General features: G+C 44.0%; 2 protein-coding genes across 2 annotated transcripts; one reads left to right on the top strand and one right to left on the bottom strand.

The window, feature by feature from the left end:
* Positions 1-6737: 6737 nt before the first annotated feature.
* Positions 6738-12532, bottom strand: rpn1 (ribophorin I). Its single transcript, XM_080025721.1, has 10 exons — positions 12195-12532; positions 11423-11487; positions 10976-11282; positions 10676-10885; positions 10395-10587; positions 9759-9858; positions 9526-9664; positions 8959-9078; positions 8109-8354; positions 6738-7721 (listed from the first exon to the last, which is right to left on the bottom strand). Exons 1-10 carry the CDS (start codon positions 12432-12434, stop codon positions 7539-7541), a joined length of 1803 nt encoding a protein of 600 aa, XP_079881847.1. The 5' UTR covers positions 12435-12532; the 3' UTR covers positions 6738-7538.
* Positions 12533-16426: 3894 nt separating this feature from the next.
* Positions 16427-18902, top strand: LOC307249677 (uncharacterized protein). The gene is made up of 4 exons (XM_080026521.1): positions 16427-16493; positions 17403-17610; positions 17764-17928; positions 18023-18902. Exons 2-4 carry the CDS (start codon positions 17440-17442, stop codon positions 18302-18304), a joined length of 618 nt encoding a protein of 205 aa, XP_079882647.1. The 5' UTR covers positions 16427-16493; positions 17403-17439; the 3' UTR covers positions 18305-18902.
* The last annotated feature ends 1688 nt before the right edge of the window (positions 18903-20590 follow it).

Below are 20590 nucleotides of genomic sequence, written 5' to 3'. Positions count from 1 at the left end.
TTATTATAATTAGTGTTATTATAGTCTATTATTATTTGAATTCTTGTTATTGCATGTAAAAAAAACAGACCGAGTATCTCTATCAATAAATCAGATTCACCACATTATAGCTTAATGTTATATTTGCGTCTACTTTGCAATTGTTTTGTTAATACATTTTCAGCATATTCTGCACGAGACTCCGTGCGCGTGCAATGTTTTCGCCAGGGACGATATAATATGCACACTGCATAAAATGCCAGGGCCCCTCTCCTTCTGATTATTACCAGGGGTAATATTTCATCGGCACCGCGCAATCTTTGTTCTCTGTGAAGATAATAAATGGCCTAATCGTTATCAGTAAACTGCTGGGGGTGTCAGCACCGACCGAGGCTGGGAGCGGGGTCCAAAGTGCTGCTGAATAAATTGGTGTTCCTTATCTCTCACTCCCAGATTATCGCCGCCTTTTCAAACTTGCACAACAAATACATTCAATGCATCTAATGCATCATTTGTGGAGGAGTGGGGGCGGGGGGTCCCGCAGGTTGATAGAGACAGATAGGCGCACGGAATGAGAAATATTTACACGTTTTACGCGCTACTGCGGTGCTGCCAATATAGGCTCTATTTGGCATTAGATGGAGTTTATTGGCCAGATTATTGGTAGGCTATACACACTTTACATATCAATACAAGCTATATAAGATCCGTGCGATATGATGCCTATCTGTCTGATTAGTCCCATTACTGCTCGAGGATGTGCGGCCTCTTTTAAATTTGCACCACCTTTTGGAGATTCAAATATGTTTTATGAGACTGCTCGTTTTGATTTTTTAAAACCAGAAAGAAAACCCCTATTTCAAACATTTACCAACTCAACAAACTCACGCCTGATTAAGATACATTTTTAAATTGTTCTTTTTATATTTTTTAAGGCTATCTGTAGATAACAGCATAAAATACAGATAACGCGATAAGCTCCATTTCCAACTATAATTGCACTTGTGAAAATGATCCCCTCCTAATGAACGCATCGCAACATGATAGCATTATCTTCAGCTTCACAACAGACTAAGCCGCTTAACATGCACCGTTAGTTTTCTCTGATTTGGTTTGCTCTGGTCACTGGGCCTACTTCTCTCCGGAGTAAACAGGCCTCACATTAGGCCTGCATTATCATTTAAATAAACGGCTGTGGTATTTGGCTACGGGTCCATGTTTGCTACAATGTAACACATAGAGTACCTAGGCGACTACATTTTCTCTTAAGTTTTCCGGCGAGACTAGTGCAGTTAAATTTAACGAACAACGAGCCGAGCATGTCCCTCTCATTCACTGTGCTCATGTGTGACCTTTTTCTATTTGTTCAGGATTTAATTTATTATTTCTACATGCTGAAAAAAAGATAATGCAGGTCAAACGTGGCAGAAAAAAAGGTTGTACTTCCATAATGCTGTATTTATGAGTGACACAAGAAGAAAAAAATCTAATACACACTCGCGCACAAACACACATAGGCCTGCACACACACACACACTCGCGCACAAACACACATAGGCCTGCACACACACACACACACACACACACACACACACACACACACACACACACACACACACACACACACACACACACACACACACACACACACATTCTCTCCTTTTAATACCGTGGCATCTCCACCGGCCCTGGTGCACTGATGGTCTCCTAGACAACCGAGATAACGGTGCAGCAGTTTTCCATATCGGTCCCGGAGTCTATTATAGCTCGGGATTAGCTCTCTTTCCGAAAAGGTCACACACAAAGTCACCAAACCCGCTTTTTCCACCCCATATGGCCCCTGCGTCAAGGCACACTTATAAACATGCATGTGCCATTTCATTTGATGCCATTACCCTAATGGCACAGATGATTTTCCTGCGCTAAAAAAAGCTAGTTATATAAATGAGAGCCTCCTCGGGAGATGGAATAGCCCAGTAGTATCCCCCATCACGTAGGCAGAGTTTCACACTGCAGGAGAGACGCAGTCACTTGGCACGCAGGAGAAAATATGCTGTTATGTATTGCCCCCTGGCGAGGAGAGGAAGCAACAACACTAAAAGAGTAGAAGTCCTGTGGGTCTGCGTTTGCTACACACAGTGTATTTGTATGACTGACTCTTGAGGGATTGTCTAAGTGAAATTTTGAGATAATCATTGCTATAGATGCTTGCAAACAGCCCACAGAGGGAGGGAGACTGCACAGCTGGAATGTTCCAGCTGGGATTCCCGGTGGCTGAACAGGAAGTTAGAGGAGCTGGGACAGGAAGTGTGTTCTCAGTGAGGGCCAGCTTATGGTGAAGAGAGAGAGAGGGTGATGTTTCCTGTTGGCTCTCTCCACATGTTTAGACGCCTCACTTATTCAATCCCCCCCTTTTTTTCTGTGTTCTCCTCAAACCCAAAACGAAGACATAGCAGTGTGGCAGATGCTTGTAGCAGCAGCAGCAGCAGCAGCAGCATCCGCCTGTGCTCGTAGGCAGGGTCAAATTATAGGAATGCTATTAGGGAACAGTGGTAAGCCAAAGCAGTAGATCATGTACACAGGGTAGGATTGTGTCACAGGATGCAGATGTCACCACATGAAGTGAAGTTTCCTGCCTATCAAAGCAGTCGGTGCCAGTTTAATGGACTCACATTCAGCAGCCCACAGCAGAAAGGGAGTACATGATCATGGAAATATGGCCAGAAAATTCAAGAGGGAGAGACGGAGGAGAGGACGACGGAGCAAGTGGAGGAGGGAGATCGTTGGTGCAAAGATGTGATGGAGCGATATGTGGATTGCAAGAGGAAAAAATCTCTTTGTCTCTCCTGAGCTCAGTGGACAATCAAAGTTTCCTATCAGCTCTGGAGTAGGGGAAATTGGCTGCCCTGGGAAGGAGAGGGCCACTCTCACAGCCAATGGGAAGTGCCCCTGTCACTCTAATCAGGGCCAATGTAGGAAATGTGCGTGTGTGTGTCTGTGCACGCGCTCAGACAGGAGTGCTTTTTACCGAGAGAGAGAGAGAGAGAGAGAGAGAGAGAGAGAGAGAGAGAGGAGCTTTGTTTTCACTCGCCTTCATGTGATCCAAGATGATACAAAGTCTAAAGTAGCGTTAGACCTTCATATGCTGCTTATCCCCTGCACTGAGGGACATATATGAGCCAAAACTTGCCCTGAGAGGCATGACCATCAGTGCTTTGATAGAGCGCCATGTGGCAGAGATCAGTACAGGGTTTTAGTGGGAGCTGTGGACAGTTGCACACAAGGCCAGCAAGGGAAGAGGATTACTGTCTCATCGATACAAATCCATACAGAGAGGGAGGTTGACATCAATATGCACACACACATAGATATAGGCAGAGCACAGAGGCCTTGAGCAAAAGTGTGCGCGATGTAAACATCTGCATGCGGAGGAGGAGTAGGGCCGTTGGACTTTGATGCTTGTTTTTTTTTTATGTGCCGCCTCCTGCTCTCCCTATCCACCCCACAGTCCTCCTCAGTGCCAGACAAGAATGTGTCTCTCTGCACCCAGGGCCCAAATCCTCTGTTTGAAGTCCCATCTCCATCTTTGCGCTCTTCCCCTACGCTGTCCAATGCCTTCCTTTCGTCTTTCCGTCTGACCGTCTTATCTGTCAGCCCTGCTCCTCCCCCACAGCTGCAGTGTATAGGGCCACAGACGCCTGCATTGTCCTCCTCTTCCTCGCCCTCACGCTTCTGCACCCGGCCCGATCACACCTGCCACCTGCAACAGGACGCGAGGGTCTCGGGACCTTAGCTGCCGCATGCTTTCATCCATCCCTCACAACTCTCATCCCCTCGTCCCGGCAGCCTGTCACTGAGGAATGGCCGGTGCATAGGGCCAGCCAGCAGGGCAGAGCCGGGAACACAGAGAGGGCTGTTGTGTTGTGTGAGGATGTGTGTGTTTTAAGCTGAGCCAGAGGGAATCAACACAGGTGAGGTGTGTCTGTGAGGGCCAGTTTTTGGAGTTTAGATTCGAGTCATATTTCGCCTTTTGCCGATGACATCCTTTTTTGGCTGGGCTAGAAGGAGGATTGACTGAATTGAATGAGCGTGTGTCTTGAGGGAAAGGTGAACCTCAGTTTGTCTGTGTGTGTACTGTTTGTGCGTGTGTGTGTGTGTGTGTGTGTGTGTGTGTGTATGTATGTGTGTGTGTGTAATAATATGACAGTGAGGGTGGGGGCTCTGTCTCAGTGATTTATGAGAGTGTGCTGTGAAGGGTCTTCTGAGCAGGATATTGTTCCCTGACTGGTGACTTCTGCCTCTCTCTCTCTCTCTCTCTCTCTCTCTCTCTCTCTCTCTCTCTCTCTCTCTCTCTCTCTCTCTCTCTCTTTGTGTATGTGTGTGTGTGTGTGTGTGTGTGTGTGTCATTGTGTGTTTATCTTAGAGCAAGAAAGATTAAGAGGGAGAGGTACTGCAGGTGAGACCTCACTGCAATCAATCACCACCACGTCACACGACCCTACCCCTTTAACTGATACCTAGCTTGACTCCATTTTTTTTTGCTTTTGCATAATCATTCTTTTTCTGGCTGATAAAGAAAGAACACACTCTGCATCATTGCAATACTTCAGAAAAGGAAGATAATAATCAACTTCATGCCTGAGGGAGGAGGGGGGATGAGGGGTACAGCTCAACCACATGGGCACAACCAGTCCAGCACCCTGCACTAAACCACCTCATACACCCCGAGCACACACTCACTCACACACATACGCTTTGCCACATCAGGATACAGTGTTGCACACGAATTCCGGTTCAAACAGTATTCTGCTCGGCTTACACCAACAGATAAACCGCAGTCCTCCTGCGACCGGTAATAACATCCTGGGCCCGAGCACAGGCCCTGGAACTGAAAAGGCTGAAAGGCTAACCAACCAATAACCAATATCACACAAGGCATTGCATTGCCATGGTAGAACAGACAAATGTCTTTGCAAAAAGCATGCATGAAGAGTTTAGCCTCAAGGTCCAGCTACTCAATGATGACCATTCACTAAACAAGGTAATAGGGACCCTGAAGGGCTCTAAAAACTCATTTTATTCTTGTGATATTGTTGTTTACCAACTCCAGTAGCAATGAACAAAAGAGCTAAACAGTATCTAATGTAATGAATGGAAGGGGGGAGGGGGGTGCTGCTGAAGAAAACACATCATAAGGGTAATGTAATACCACAATGACAAGTGTAGACAATGAATACGCATGGGAAGTGACAGCTACCAAAATCAATGCCAGCTTTACTCCTGTACTAGTTTTACATATTGATCACTATGACCAAAATGATATTGTAGTCATTCAGAAACATGTCTGTCTCTGGACGGCAGCCCTCTACTCTTAACTCTCAACTCAATGGACTCATGAACCTGTCTTGAATTTAACTTTGAAAGGTATTTGATAAATAGCTTTGACTTACAAACTTAAACGGTAGGGTTATGATTAGTCCAAAATCTTAAAATACTTTGGGCTGTCTCCTTTGCCCTCCCTGGGTGACATCGACAGCTCTCTATGCATCTCCAGAACATGTAAGATCATCCGCGACCACCTGGCTCAGCCTGCTGTCCTCTGGTAGGAGTTACAGGAGTATAAAATGCAGAACATACATTGCATACACACTGAAATACAGCTTTTTCACACTCAGCACCCACATGTGACATTAAACCGACATTTGAATGTGCAATACCTCAAAATTCAACATGTGCATTATACCCATGGCTCTTTACCTTTATGTATTATCTATTTTTGTCTACTTGTCCTGATTTTTGTCATAAGTGTTTTTCTTGTAACGTCTGCATTCTTACTTTTTTTTTACTTTATGTCCAAGGCACTTTCAGTTGGCACTTCCAATTTTGTCCAACCTCACAACATTCAACCTCACAGTGACCTTATATCATTCCTTAACGGCCAGCAGACATTAGTGAGCTCAGTGGTTTGTTGGAGGTGGACGTGTGCGAGCAGCAGACGTCCGTCTGCTTTGCTCCGTGGTGGGAATGAGACTAGGCGGCTCTCCGAACTCTCACTGCTCGAATCGCCACTCTACAAGTACAAACACACAAACAAAAATTGTGCCATTGTGTGGCCTTTCACCAGCACCGAGCATCAGTGCTAACAGACATTGTCTTTGCTTTCCCCCTGCTGTGTATTTTCAGAATGATTATTGTATGGGACATACAATATGTTAACATTATCATTGTGAGGGGAATGAGGCCTGTTATTATGGAGCAGGAAATGACCTGCCAGGACCCCTGGTGACCTCAGAGGGAAAGCGATGACCTCAGTCTGACCCTGATGTTTGTCCTGGGCGCAGACTGTGATGGAGGCAGATCGGAGGCAGATCGGCTGCTCTGCTGACTGGGGAGGATGATAGGTGGGGTTATTCTGAAACAAGGAACGCAACAATGTGCTGGAAATTCCCTCTGAAGTGCCAGTTTTAAAAAGACCCGTCATAAAGCAAATATAGATGTTTTTTTATTGGGATGCTGGGAAAACGTGATTTTATATGTATGTCAGCAGAGTCTTTAATGGCACTGACAAATAGCACAATTTTTCTGTTGAGACAAAAAGCCTCAAACCTGATTGATTGTGGTCCTTGACACAAGTGCGCCCTCTTTTGAATAAACAAGGGTAGTGCTTTCCAAAATCACACCACTCAAAAAACAGAAATGATCTCTCCCCAATTCCTCTGCTGTTATCTAAAAAAAAAATTAAAAAAAATTCTCAACGATGAGTTTCTCACAAGTTTATTTCAAATTTGACAGCATCCCACATTATTGCCCATATGTGTTCCATCCCTCAATGTCTTTTCCCACATACAACGTAATCTCATGTATTCACTAATCTCATGGTCAAAAAACACCACACAAAAAAAAGAAAATCATACAAAATGTAGAAAATACGACTGATGAACATAAACAACAAGCGTTTGGGATGATACAGAATCAGTGCTTCAAATTTGTTCACATATAAGCATCAGTCAGGGGCGAGTAGAAAAATGTTGTAAGTGCAAAAGAGAAAAGAGTGGAAAAAGACTTCCACCTTTGTACTTAAGAACTAGAAATGACCAAATCTTAGAATACGGCATATGCGAGTAAAGACATGGGACCGAATACACTTGGGCCCTTCAACTATTCATTCAAACAAACAAAAAAAAGTCCCATAACCATACTGAAGAGTGAAAAAATAAAAAGTCTAGATTTGAAGTGTAGCTCAATAAACTAAAAAATACAGACTAAAAAGCCGAAAGATGTGACATAACTGCTGTGTGGCTGAGCACGCAATGACCTCGAGTTTATCACAAGGCACAAAGGCACTTGTTTTGATAAACTACCAGAAGATGAGATGTTAACAGTCAATGTCCGGGTTCAACGATGGTAAAAATAAAAATAAAGAAATGTGAAAGGATCTGTCACATTTAATTTAATTCTCATACATACAAATAGTCGGCTGTATGTTGTAGCAGGGGGTGGTGTGTGTGTGTGTGTGTGTCTGTCTGCCTGCGTGTGTGCTAGTGTGTGGCAGGAGTAGTTTAGAGGGCATCCAGCAGACTGTCGATGCGGCTGACGAGCTCCTGTCTCTTTCCGGTCAGAGTCTTCTCGCTCTCGATGTAAGCCTCCTTCTTGACCTTACCGGCCACCAGACGCTCCGCCTCCTGGCAGGAGCGGCACACCAGCTCCTTCACCTGGCCGTCCAGCTTCTGCACCTCCCCGACCTGAGAGCATAGAGAGAGGGGGGGTGGGGGGATAATTCAGTTCATTTCATTTCACTTCACAACGATTCACTCTCACACTTGGCCCAGTTGATCTGTACCCTGTTTAAGTGCTATTGTACCCCCTCCTTCCTTCGCCCCTGGCCAAGTCCCGGGCTGCACTCACTATATTCTTGCCATATGTCACCATGTCTTAATTAATACGTGCGTGTTTGTATCTGATTGTTTTTGAATATTTTCATCCAGCCAAATATGATGCCAACATTCCACTTCCACATCATACCAACTCGAACCCTTGGGCAACATGCTCGACTAGACTTTATCCGCCAATCTTTTCGGGCACGGTACTAATGCCTAGTGTAAGTGCGCCCTCAAACACACGTCACTCACCTTCTCAGCCAAGTCGGAGCCCTCAGCTTTGAGGCGTGACTGCAGTGAGGTGATCTCGTTGGTGAGAGCTCGGTGGTCAGCCTCCAGAGTCTTGCGGCCGCTGTTCAGCGCCCCGGTGTCGCGGGACTGCTTGTAGCGGTTCACCACCTCGTCCATGTGTCGGTACAGACCCAGGCGCTTGTTGACCAGAGTCAGCACCTGCTCCGTGATGGAGGCCACCTTCATACGCACCTCAGCCGCAGGATCCTGAACACAGAAGAAATACATAGAAACAGATTTGAAACTGGTTCACAACACACTTAAAAGGTGAAGTAAGCGGTTTATTTATGTTAATATAAGTGTAAAATCGCTCTTTATTCATACAGTGATCACTTACATAATGTGCGCATTTCATAAAGCCGATCTCTCAGTCAGCTGCTTTGCATGTAATCGGCAAATAAACTTATTGGAGTATCCCGAAATTTTTATCCTATCAGAAGAGAGAACGCTACAAACCGACACTTGTCTCAGTCATATATAGTATATACACTCCATGGTCTCACTGTCGGTGCACGCCAGAGCAACAGATGGGTGAATGTGTATGCGCCTACAATGGCGGAGCAGGTAAAAATCCTTCCCAATGTCTGTTTTGATGGTTTTTATCATGTTTTATCACACTTATAGATCTGAGATGATGCTAGATAACTTGCTGCTTGAAGACCGCAGTGCATTAATGTGGTGACGTAGGGACGAGCGAGGGGACTGCTAACTGCAGTAACTGACAGGAAGTTAGCTAAAAGAACCATTCCACTTACAGCAGTAAAAATGAAAAGAAAACCAGGCTCCCTTCATAGAAAATATGTTGTCATACCTTTGTGATTGCAAAGTCCAGGCGGACATAGATGATGACTGTGAAGAAGAGGATGTAGAAGGCTGCTACAACCAAGAGAGGCTCCTGCAGCATCAGGATCTTATTGAAGTTATAATGAACCTGGTAATCACAGAACAGGTTTATTAATTCAGATTGTAATGCAATTTCACAGCTCGTGTCAAAATGAAGCAAGTCTTGTGAGGAAGTTTACACAGTACTAGAACAAGGGACATTGGTGTTAATAGTCTGTGTATTAACTGATAAGCTATGGGGGCACCCTCTGAACATGGACTTAAGAGAGCTACATGTCCCAATGTGTCGTGCTAAAACAATAATTGTCATAATTTGTTAGACAATAGAATCACTCATTTGATTATTTATGGATCAAGTCTTTGGTAGATCTAGATTCCACATATCTTGCTATGTGGTGAATAACACGGCAGTAGCTACATGTTATGTTAGTCAAAGCAATCTTCTTCAAATCAATAACCACTGGTAAATAATGCACATAGAAGTATACAATGCAGCATGCCCACATTCCCCTTCCTTTCCGCCCACTCGCCTTACCACAACATCCTGAATGTGGTGCTCCACCAGGTTGTTCTTGGTGGCAACCAGCACTGGTCGGCCAAAAGTATCCAGGTATGTATAGTGCAGCTGGTTGGGCAAGCGATCAATTTTGTAAGGGGTATCCACGTGGATGTTTCTGATAAAAGAGGACAGCGGAAATATGCAGAAATCAGCATCAAGAACATCAAACATCTCAACCTAGCACTGTAGATCTGCTTGAAAACACTGACCTGGCCCCCTCTGGCAGGATGATTTTCACAGTCAGGGAGTCGATGACCTGGTCATCATACACGTGGTCAACTAGTCTCATCTTCAGTGCATACTGGTCACCTGGAATAAGAGGTTATGTGATACTTTAGCAACACACACACAGAGTTCACATCATGAGGACAGCAGGCATCTGCCCCGCTGAGCTGGCCCCTGAGCAAGGCATTGATTTACTCTCAATTATCCCTGCGTTCCAAATAGCATACTATTATTATTTATTTTTACCATTCTACAGCTGGCCATCAAAACAACGTAGTTAACATGCAGTAAGCACTCAATTGGGACATACTAACTTATTTATTGCATCATAACGTTGTGCCGTGAGCTGACCCTCTTTCTTATATATCTGTTGCATTGCTGGTTGTTTTTACACATAAGTCTGTCGATGTGAGGTAACACCCTATACGCAGTGAATTGTGGGTCAGAATCGCCCCAAAAAACATGCTGATTTCCAAACTTAAAATCCCGACCGGATGTAGGAGGGAATCCAGGTATTTGCATGCTGCATCAGACTACATGTATTACCATACTAAATACTAAATAAATTAAATAGTTTCTCCCGTGTGTGGATTAGTTAGGGTTACCAGAAGTCCACTCACCCAGAGTGTAAAGGTACTCGTAGCTGGGCAGATTGTAGCCGAGCATGTAGTGGGTCTTCCAGCCTCCGAACAAGGGGAAGCGAGGGCGGATCTCCACCTCCACTGAGTCCTCCAGAACATGCAGATGGGAGGTGGAGATGTTGCCGATCTCATCTCTGTAGTAGACGTCCTGGGCCGAGGCGGGAAGGATAGTCTGTTGAGGAGAGAGCATAGTTAGTAATCACCATCGCCTAAACAGTAAAAAGAAGTCAGACAAGAGGGGGTTGTGTTTGATGCAACACCTTGAAAGACTTGACGGATGAGATGCCGCTGTCTGACTGTCGCTGATAATCGTAACGTGAAAAGGGCCCCTTCAGGACGGCTCCTGTGTGCCTCAAGTCGATGGTCTCCTCGACAGCAATGTTACCCCAGTGGGAGACCTCAATGGTACGAGTGATGCTGCTGATGGTGAGGAAGGGTGAGTTGTTTTCATAATGGATCTTCATTGTATCCTGGACAGTAGGGAACATACAAAAACACAGTGTTAGCAACTTTTTCGCAGCCTCGCTTGATTTTATCGTCAAATCTGCCGAGAAGCGTACCTCACTGAACGGACCCACGTCACGGAAGGGTCCGTACTCAATGATCTCATCGTTCTTGCTGGGGTTGCCCAGCTTGGTGTAGGTCTCCACAGTCTTGGAGGACAGGCGGACACGTGTAGTCTGGCTGCGGGTGGGGTACGGGGAGTACATGTAGTGGTTCCCCTGGTAGACAACCAACTGGCGCTCAGCCTGGGTGACGTGTGTGGGGAAGGGCTGCAGGACGTGGCTGAGTGTTATCTCCGCCTTCACCTTCAGCTGAGCGCCCGCTGCCAGACTGGAGGGCAGCTGCACTTTGTAAAACTGCCCACTGTGCAGATGAGACAGGACAGAGAGGAACATGGTTTAGATACATTTGCATAGTGATGTCAATGATGCTGCCGTAACACATATCTGATTAGAGGTCAAAAAAATACAATTTAATAGCAAAGCAGGAGTCTGATCTCTTACCTTTGGCCCTTTATTGTTGTCAGTACCAGTTCAAGTGTGCCATCCTCCTCCTCATCACCCTTCACCTGTGGAAACATGGCAGTTTGAGCATATTATATATTAGGATTACGCTGAAAACACTTTCAATACAGGATGATTTAAAGGTTAATAAAGAAAATTGCCATATTTAAAATAACCATGTATAGATTATTGTTCTGGCTAAAAACAGCATTATTACATACGTACATAGTGGAAGGGGCAGGCCTGCGCAGTCACACACGGAAGTGAGCTGCCCAGCGCATACGTGTCATTCAGTCACTGACAGAGCATGCAACGCTGCGGAAGTTCACATCCACTTACGCACATCCTCAGCCATTCAAAATTAATTTATCTAATCCAAGTTAAGATGCTCGGTGCATTTCATCTCGCAACAAATGAGCCGATGACAATACCTTGCATTAAGCGACATACATCATGTAGTGGTAGCTAACTGTAGGTGTTTGACTAGCTAGCTTGCAGAGCTGCACGCAGGACCACACTGCATCATATCACATAACCCAGCTAGTAGCTGTGTTTCCCATGCAATCAATGAACACAATGTAAACCCGTACGCTAGCATGCTATATGTATGTGCACTACTGGGGCATTTAATCTAACGTAGAAAAATGCCACATTTGAGTGCAGCGAGAATTCGCACAGCATAATGTGTAGCCTACTATCAATTGGCTAACAGGCTAAAAGCTAACGAGCCGGTAAGAGGCAGCGTCTACTCCTTCACTAGTTTTTGTCTCACCGAAGCTCCGATGTACGCCAGGTGTGGGGCCAGGTCAGCCTCCACCGCTAATATAAAGTTGCTGACGGCCGAGTGTCCCTGGTTGGACAGCAGGATTTCCGCGGTGATCTTGGCCAAATGAGTGCTCAGATCCACGGTCCTCTTCACGTCCTCGTTCACCAAACCGTCCGCTAAGACCTCCGAGCTCAGAACAGCTAGGAGCAGCAGGCACACAGCCACAAGTGGCGACTTTCTATTCATGGTTAAAGACTTCAGAAGAGCTGAAACACCGGGATAAGAGCGGAAAGCTTGGGGAAATGTAGAGCAGCAAAGAAAGGCCGCCGTGCCGCTCTACATCAGATAGGATGACGCTTCATTCAGTCCGGCGTGATGACGTCATGACGCGCGCTTTGGACGCACGCTGGCTGCGCGTCGTTGGATGCGATTGCGAAATCTGACACAAATAAAGTCCGTTTAAAATTATTTTAAAAATATACAATTACTAATGTATTATTATTATATAAGACAGCCCGTGAAACATTTAACCTCTGTATTATGCTCTAACTGAACCGGTCTGACCATAATTTATACTACCGGTATACAGGGGCGTAGCACCAAATTCTGGGCCCCTATACAAAAAGTCCTGATGGGCCCCCTGAAAGGCGGTCTTACAATACACATGGCTCTCTGAGCCAGACAACTCCACAATATTTCATTTGATGAATGACCAAATCATTACTTTTACCAGTGTTTCCCCCAGAAAATGTCTTAATGAAGGTGGTCACTGGCCAGGATCACAGGAGGCGCGGCGCGTACAGTTTGGGGGTATTTTGCTCAAAGATGCCAATGCGCATTATAGAAATAAACAACTGTTAATTTTGAATACAAAAATACAACAGACACTGACCTTACAGTTGTGCATAGCCATCACTCTCATGCATTCATCAGACTTTTCTCTGCGCTGTCTGAGCTAATAGATAGGTTGTGTTGCCACAGTGATGTGGAGTCTTAAACTGTTCTAGCTTTGCCAGCACTTATTTCTGTACAGCTAAATATCCCCATAGAAACATCGCTGCGTTTATTATCGCCACCAGTTAAATTTAATGTCGGCTTGCTCCTGCTTACTCTCCCGCACACATGCCTTAGTCATGCGCAGGCCCCTGATCTCCTTGCAAGGCTCAGGGGCCTATCATGAGCCAGTCAATTTTTTATTTTTTTGGAATGGCATTGTTCAGGGCCTTCGAAGATCGGGGGCCCACATTTAGCTTGTTAATTATTTTTTTATGGGCCCCCCTCTGTCTTGCCCCCCCCCCCCCAAGACTGTCACACTTTCCCCCGCAGTCCGTCGGCCCTGCCGGTATACTACTACCTGTAGTTTGATTCAAGTGCCCCTTGTCGCTACAACATATATACGTCGCTACACGAAGTGAGGAGCCTGCACGATATGAGTCGCGCATGCACAAAATGGCCGCCATCTTTAACAGCCTGCTAAGTTCAAAGTGTTTTGGAGAGATACAGACTGCAATGAAACAGACTGTAACTCGCTCAATTCTGAACCGATTTTCATGCAATTTAGTTTGTTATGAAGATAGAAAAATTAAACATGATACTGACTACGTGTTTGAATTAAATTCAGTTAGGCCTACGGGACCGCTGATCCACGGACTTTGTGTGTGTGTGCTCACAGGGAACTTTAGGGGGGAGAGCGGTGGGATGAGGACGCTGACGTGCGTTGCCTAGGCCAGTGGTTCTCAATTACTTTCTGTCATGCCCCCCCTAGGGGACAGAAATGTTTTCGCGCCCCCCCTAAATTGAAATACTGTTGAGAACCTGCTAATATTTATTTATTTATCTGTACAAAACCACTGTATGAGTTTCTGGCACAAGCATTCTGCATACAATCAACAAAAATTAGCTGAGATAACTTCTGCAGCAAAAAAATTCAAAGTTCAGTTTATTAGCTCAATTTGTAACATTTAAACAAGACTGCTCAGTCTGTGTGAATCTCAGGACAGAGAAACAAGAGCAAATGATTCACTGAGGTTTGCATTTTATTCAAAACATTTTTAAACTGTAAACATAGTTAAGGTGGTGTTTTTTTATTATTATAGGCCAATAGGCCTTCTGTGATGTGATAACCTATAATTCATTAATGGTATTATTAGTCTACTAACTTGCTTGATTTATTTTTAAATAGCCTACAGAGACACTTGGAGAAACACGTGGACAGTTATTTACTGCAAATTGCGGCCTTTCGCGCGGATATGACCATACACAAGCACACATCGCTAGCTAGCACAAAAAATAAATAAAAAGTAAATTTTTTTATTTATTTTTTGTCAGTTGGAATTCAAGGCAGCCCGCGCCCCCCCCTGACAACTCACGGCGCCCCCCCCTCCCCCCCATTTGAGAAGCACTGGCCTAGGCGCAGGGCCGCCCATAAGGGGTAGAATGTGGGAAAGCTTTCTCGGTCCCAGCCACCAGGGGGTCCCAGAGAAAAAAACAAAAAAAAAAATTTTGGAGTTGACTTAGCCAACCTTTATTATGAACGCTATATTCGCAAGAGAACTTTCTATAATAAAATACTTTTTTTTATTCATTGTTACTTGGGTAAAATATATCACATTTTATATTGAAAAATTAAAAATATCATGGGTCGTTTTTCCCCCCTCAAAACTGTTGCATGCAGCAGGTCAACCAAACAAGCGTTAGCTATGTATTGATGGTGAGCAAGCTAACCTAGCAAGCTCAGTGATGCCAGGACCTGGATACAAATCAGGGTACCAGAAAAGAAAGGAAAAAAAAGAGAACTTTCAAGGGCTTTAGACCCCCGGAAAATTCCTTAATATATCAGTATTTCTGCCAGCAGAAGGGGATTTTCAATTCGGAGATACTGTGATATTTCATCAAGTTTTGAGGTGTCTTTGTGAGGGTGCTCTGCAAATTATTCTGTATATTTTATCTATTATTTTCTAAGAAAATGACATATTTAGCCTTTAAACGAAGGTGGTAGATGGTTGTTATACTGATGAGGAAAGCTTCTGGTAGCAGTGCTATCATGGTAAACCCCCCCTACAGCATTGCTGTGTCTAAAAGCTTACATTACAGTAAATGTTACAATAAATGTGGCAAAAAGCAGGTACAGAGATCTTGCAAGGGCAAAAAAGCTACACGCGCTCTCACATCGTAGGTAGGCTATCTCTGCCCACTATTCTTTCAGTAGCCCACCCTAACCTAACTGGCTAAAACCGGCCCTGTATTTATTTAGGAATAAGTGCATCATGCACATTGATACAAGTTCAGTATGAGTAAAGGGGGCCCAATGACTGGACCTTTTCAGAGGCCCAGTCATTTAGGCGACTGCGGGCTTTCCAAGATGGCGGCCGTTCTGTGCATTCAGAACTCCCCGCTGGTTCACAACCTACTTACCGGCTATGTGCATCGCAAATTCTTAGAGCAGGGCTAAACGTTTAACCCTGCCCACATTTAAGATAGATTTAGCCCTCCTCGATCTGCGAGCTGCAGTCAGGGCTTACTCGTTTGATCTGGCTCTGTGCGAGACTAGACCATTTAACATGTGTGCAGTAGTGACCCTCTCTTGCCTCACGATGGCGCTAACCTAAAGGCCTTTACTCGTTTGATCTGGCTCTGTGCGAGACTAGACCATTTAACATGTGTGCAGTAGTGACCCTCTCTTGCCTCACGATGGCGCTAACCTAAAGGCCTTTACTCGTTTGATCTGGCTCTGTGCGAGTCTAGACCATTTAACATGTGTGCAGTAGTGACCCTCTCCTGCCTCACGATGGCGCCAACCTAATGGCCTAACAGTAGGAGTAGAATGTAGGCCTACCGCCTACGTATATATTCTGCATAGCGTCTAGTAATGTGTGTCTGGCCGAAATAGCTCAGTTGGGAGAGCGTTAGACTGAAGATCTAAAGGTCCCTGGTTCGATCCCGGGTTTCGGCAGGAGTCTGGTTTTTGATCACTGCATTTAAAATGCACTGAAATTCTGGATGGATCTCTGGAATGCGAATCCATTGAGGAAACCAAAGAAGACAGCAGGGATATTCAATTAGTGTGGTTTGGGAAATCTGCAGAAGAAAAATCAATGAGGCAATCTTTCTACAGCCAATGAAATGGCTAGTCAACTCTTTCAAGGGCCAATCAAGTCCCGACGCCATTCTTTCAGGGGCGGGCCTTTCTTTCAGGGACCGTTGACGAGCTGTCAATCACTCACTAGCAGTGGGCGAGAGATGCGAGAAGAGAAGAGAAGAAAAGAGAGGAGAAGAGAAGACGGAGAATAAAGGGGAAAGTAAAAGGTATGTACAATTATAATGTTCAGACGTGAATAAATGAATGATTATAATCAGACGTTACAGTTTGATATAATAGGCTATCATATGTTTATTTGACAGCGAACTTGTTACTGTCGCCGTTTGGTTTACACACGGCAGTGGCTACTGTCGCCGTTAAGTTTACACACGGAAAAAAAATTAAAAAAGTCTAGGTAGGCTATATCGTATTAGCTACGTTACAGTTTTGACAGCAAACTTGCTGCTGTCGCCGTTTAGTTTACACACGGTTGTGTTAGGCTACAGTGTTATAGGCTACATGTCGCTGGGTCAAACGCTATAGGCTACTATCTATGGGTCATCATACCGATACATTGCTGCGGCTCTACGCATCTAATCCTCTTTTCAAACGCCCGTTCACGGTGTTAAACATAACATAAGTGACCATTACTTCTTAGCCGATTGAATTTATAATGTAGGTAGCGGTAGCCTGATAAGTGCTTTTCTTCCACACCCAGATATCTGGCTTTCCTAAATGAAAACAGCTTAATATTTAGGCTACGATAGTAGCCTAGGTCTGCATTAAGTTCTGCTATTGGTTGGGAAAACGAAGGCAGACCTACTCTCGTAATTATTAAGCTATAGCCTACCTAACATCACTAAACCGTTAAATCATTGTCCTCTTTTTGAGCGGAAAAAAAGAACTGTGTCAATATCATACTAGAATAATCATACCGTTAGGCTACTGTGGCATGTTATTCTTATTCATGTATTACACACTGATCTCACTTTAGTTAGGGTTAGCTGATTTAGACAACACTGTATTTCACTGTATTAACATTGCCCTCACTGGAGGCTGTATATTCAGGTGTAATGATATTTAGTGGTTAAACGTTTGTTGGTTTGTTATAAATGACACTTCCATATTTATGGTAGATGGCTTCAAAACTCAAAAAGCACAGAGCGATGGGGAATGAGGAGTGGATGCTACGCCTGCGGAGGTTTGCTGCCCTTGGGGTTTGGCCCTCAGATGCAGGAAACAGGCCGGCTCCTGGACGTGTCCGCTGTGATGACAACAAGCTCAGCCAGCAATCCAGCTCTCTCCTCCGCATCTGACAGTACAGAGGCCCCTGAGCAACAACTGGTAATTATTCTTTTCATATGTTTTATCATACTGTGACAGTGTGCACACCTGCTCATGATGTAATCAAGTATGTAAAATGTTTATAAGGTAATATGTAAAAATCCTAAGAATGAATAAAAGCTTAATAAAATAAAATCTTATTGCATTTAACAGATCATGCCATCGGTCTGTGCCACCCCTCCTCCTGTGCTGCCAATGTACACTCCTCCTCTTGTGCCTCCCACTACCGCCATCTTACCGGCCCCTCTCCCCATTGCTCACACTGATGGTCCCTCTGGGGCCGCGGCTAGGACCCTAGCAGCACCTGAGCAACAACTGGTAAGTCTTCTTGTGACACTTTACACTGCAACAGCTGTGATATTGTGTGTTTTTGTTTTGTTTTTTGATTGAAATGTACTGTGACATTTTCCAGGCTGTGGATGAGCGTGGTGTCCCAGGGATGGACAAAGTGGACAGCCTGGCACAGTACTTGGTGGGACTGAGGGCTGAACCTGGCAACACCGTCAGCCCACAACAGGTGGGGACCATCGTGGCTCTGTGGCAGGACCTTCTGCAACAACAGGCGGCTGAAGAGGCAGGACCTCAGCATCCTGCAGCAAGGACTCAACCTTCCTCCCCAAGTACCTGTTGCTCCGGTGCCTCTCCCACCTCACAAAATGAGGCCCACTACTGCTCCTGTACATCCTGGTCCTAAAAAACAATACAACCTGCAGAGCACAGTAGGGCAGGCAGTGGACAGGAGGAAGACTGCGGCTCCCCACCTCCATCCCACCCAGTTGCCTGTACAAAGGCAGCTTTTTGCGCTGCAGCCACCTCAACCTGCCTCTACCCCTTTTCTTGTGGTCCCAAACCCGGTTATTTCACAACCAATTTTTTTGTTCCCACAAGTCCCGGCCCAGTATCCTAAAATAATTGCCCCTTCTGCTCCCCTTCCATCCCCACCAACTGTCCGCAGACCCTACATTCGCACTGTAGAAACAAACCAGTGTCGCCAGTGTCACCAGCCCCGTTTAAAGGAAACTGGACATGGCCAATACTACGGCCACATCTACTGTCCTGTCACAGCAACCAACACATTAGAACAGTGGCAGGAGGAAAAGAGGAGGGAGAGGGCAGATGCCAAAAAATAATCATACACTACACACAAAACATTTCATATAGTCAGTCACACAACACACATACATTTAACTTAAAGTTAAGAGTTACAAAACTCAGTGTATATATATTTAGCCTTGTTTTAACTTTTGTATTTACTTGTTTTATTTTTATATACATTTACTTTCTTATATATTTCTTTGTGCTGTGTTTTTGTATTTATTTCATTTATTGTACTATTTTATTTGATTATTTATTTGTGTGTGTGTGTGTGTGTGTGTGTGTGTGTGTGTACTATGGTGCGTGTGTTTTGTATTAAATGTGCACACTATTTCTACAACAGTGGTATTGACTTTTTATTTATTTAATCTTAAGTAGTATAATATCTAGTATTATAACACATTTTATTCATTAAAGGGCGCTTTTTAGGACACTCAAGGACAAATAATAGAAGATAAAAACTGATGCACAACAATAAAACAACAGACTAATAGTCGAACAAGTAAATATAAAAACATTTCACTGACTAAGCCAATCTGAAGAGCTAGGTTTTTTTGGGGAGAAAGTCAGTGTCACGGATGGCTTGTTGGTGAGAGGTCCAGGGACAGGGGCTTTTTGCTAATTGAGGTATTAAATGACAGGAATGGAACAGTAAAGCAAATTGTTACCAGTGTTTTCAATACTAATTTTAGTTATTGTAAATGAGTAAAGAAAATGATTGGAGACATTACAGTCACAATAAAAAAGAAAGGTAACTTTGTTGTGATCAGTGTTCAAAGAAAAAAAACAAAGGTTTAATCAAAGGTTTTACACTCTTTAGATGTGAGCTTTCCCCAGGTTATTTACCTGTCGTAAATCAAGAGGTGTTGACAAGGAGGCAACATCTTGAACTTCCAAGATCAGAGACACTCTTTGATCTCTGAATGCACTGAAATTCTGGATGGATCTCTGGAATGCGAATCCATTGAGAAAACCAAAGAAGACAGCAGGGATATTCAATTAGTGTGGTTTGGGAAATCTGGAGAAAAAAAATCAATGAGGCCCTGATCATGGAAGAATTGTGAACATTTTTGGTCCAGGCTTCCTGGCGGGTTATTCTCGCAAACCAGAAAATGCTAAAAGAAATTCCACATTTTATTTGCATCAGCCAGACTGAAGGTGAGTCTCTCAGGATCCACACTTTCTAAATTTACTTTACATTTATCTGATATACTTTACAAATTAAGATTTCCGCACACAAAACATATTAAGAGTTTATAAAATAGTGTAGGCCTATATACCCAACAGTAGCCTATAGAGGCCTACAAGCAGATAAGAAACATTAGTCGTTTAATCGATAACTTGACTGACAAAAATGAATTGGCTATTCTGATAATAGTATTTTATAATGCAAAAAAAGCATGGTTCCAGCTTCTCAAATTTGAGGATCTGCTGCTTTTCCTTTTAACCATTGTAATCTTTACCAAGCAAACAATTTATGAATTAAAGAAAATTAATAATATTTAAACCCACAATGAAAATGATTTGCAGTCCAAAAAATAAAAAAATTAGCTCTACCTCATACTGCTACAAACACTGCTTTATCATTGCATTGGTAATAATAATCTAATATATAATAGCATAAAACAGTCACTTCTGCATTGAGTAGGCCTAGGCTACTTTTACTTTTGAAAATGGAAGTACATTTTCCTGATAATATATTTAGCCTACATAGGCTACTTATAGGCCTACTTAGGTAACGTTTCCAATGCAGGACCTTTATTTTGTAACAGATCATTTCTACAGTTTGATGTTTGTACCTTTACATCTTTGGCCCTACATTATATAGGCTACTGTATGAGCTAAACCTACTTTTAAAATCAGATGGACTAGCCTACTTTTATCT

The sequence above is a fragment of the Ammodytes marinus genome, assembly GCF_949987685.1.
Source record: "Ammodytes marinus genome assembly, chromosome: 4".
Classification (NCBI taxonomy): Eukaryota; Metazoa; Chordata; class Actinopteri; order Uranoscopiformes; family Ammodytidae; genus Ammodytes; species Ammodytes marinus.
The sequence above is the reverse complement of the archived record's forward strand: the minus strand, read 5'-3'. Positions and strand labels throughout refer to the sequence as shown.

Excerpts from the sequence above, each read along its gene's own strand:
- LOC307249677 (XM_080026521.1), top strand. The coding sequence starts at position 17,440 with ATGAGGAGTGGATGCTACGCCTGCGGAGGTTTGCTGCCCTTGGGGTTT. Across the intron at positions 17,611-17,763 it reads AGGCCCCTGAGCAACAACTG|ATCATGCCATCGGTCTGTGC; the intron begins GTAATTATTCTT and ends TGCATTTAACAG. Across the intron at positions 17,929-18,022 it reads CAGCACCTGAGCAACAACTG|GCTGTGGATGAGCGTGGTGT; the intron begins GTAAGTCTTCTT and ends GACATTTTCCAG.
- rpn1 (XM_080025721.1), bottom strand. The coding sequence starts at position 12,434 with ATGAATAGAAAGTCGCCACTTGTGGCTGTGTGCCTGCTGCTCCTAGCT. Across the intron at positions 11,488-12,194 it reads TGGCGTACATCGGAGCTTCG|GTGAAGGGTGATGAGGAGGA; the intron begins GTGAGACAAAAA and ends ATGTTTCCACAG. Across the intron at positions 7,722-8,108 it reads GCTCCGACTTGGCTGAGAAG|GTCGGGGAGGTGCAGAAGCT; the intron begins GTGAGTGACGTG and ends CTATGCTCTCAG.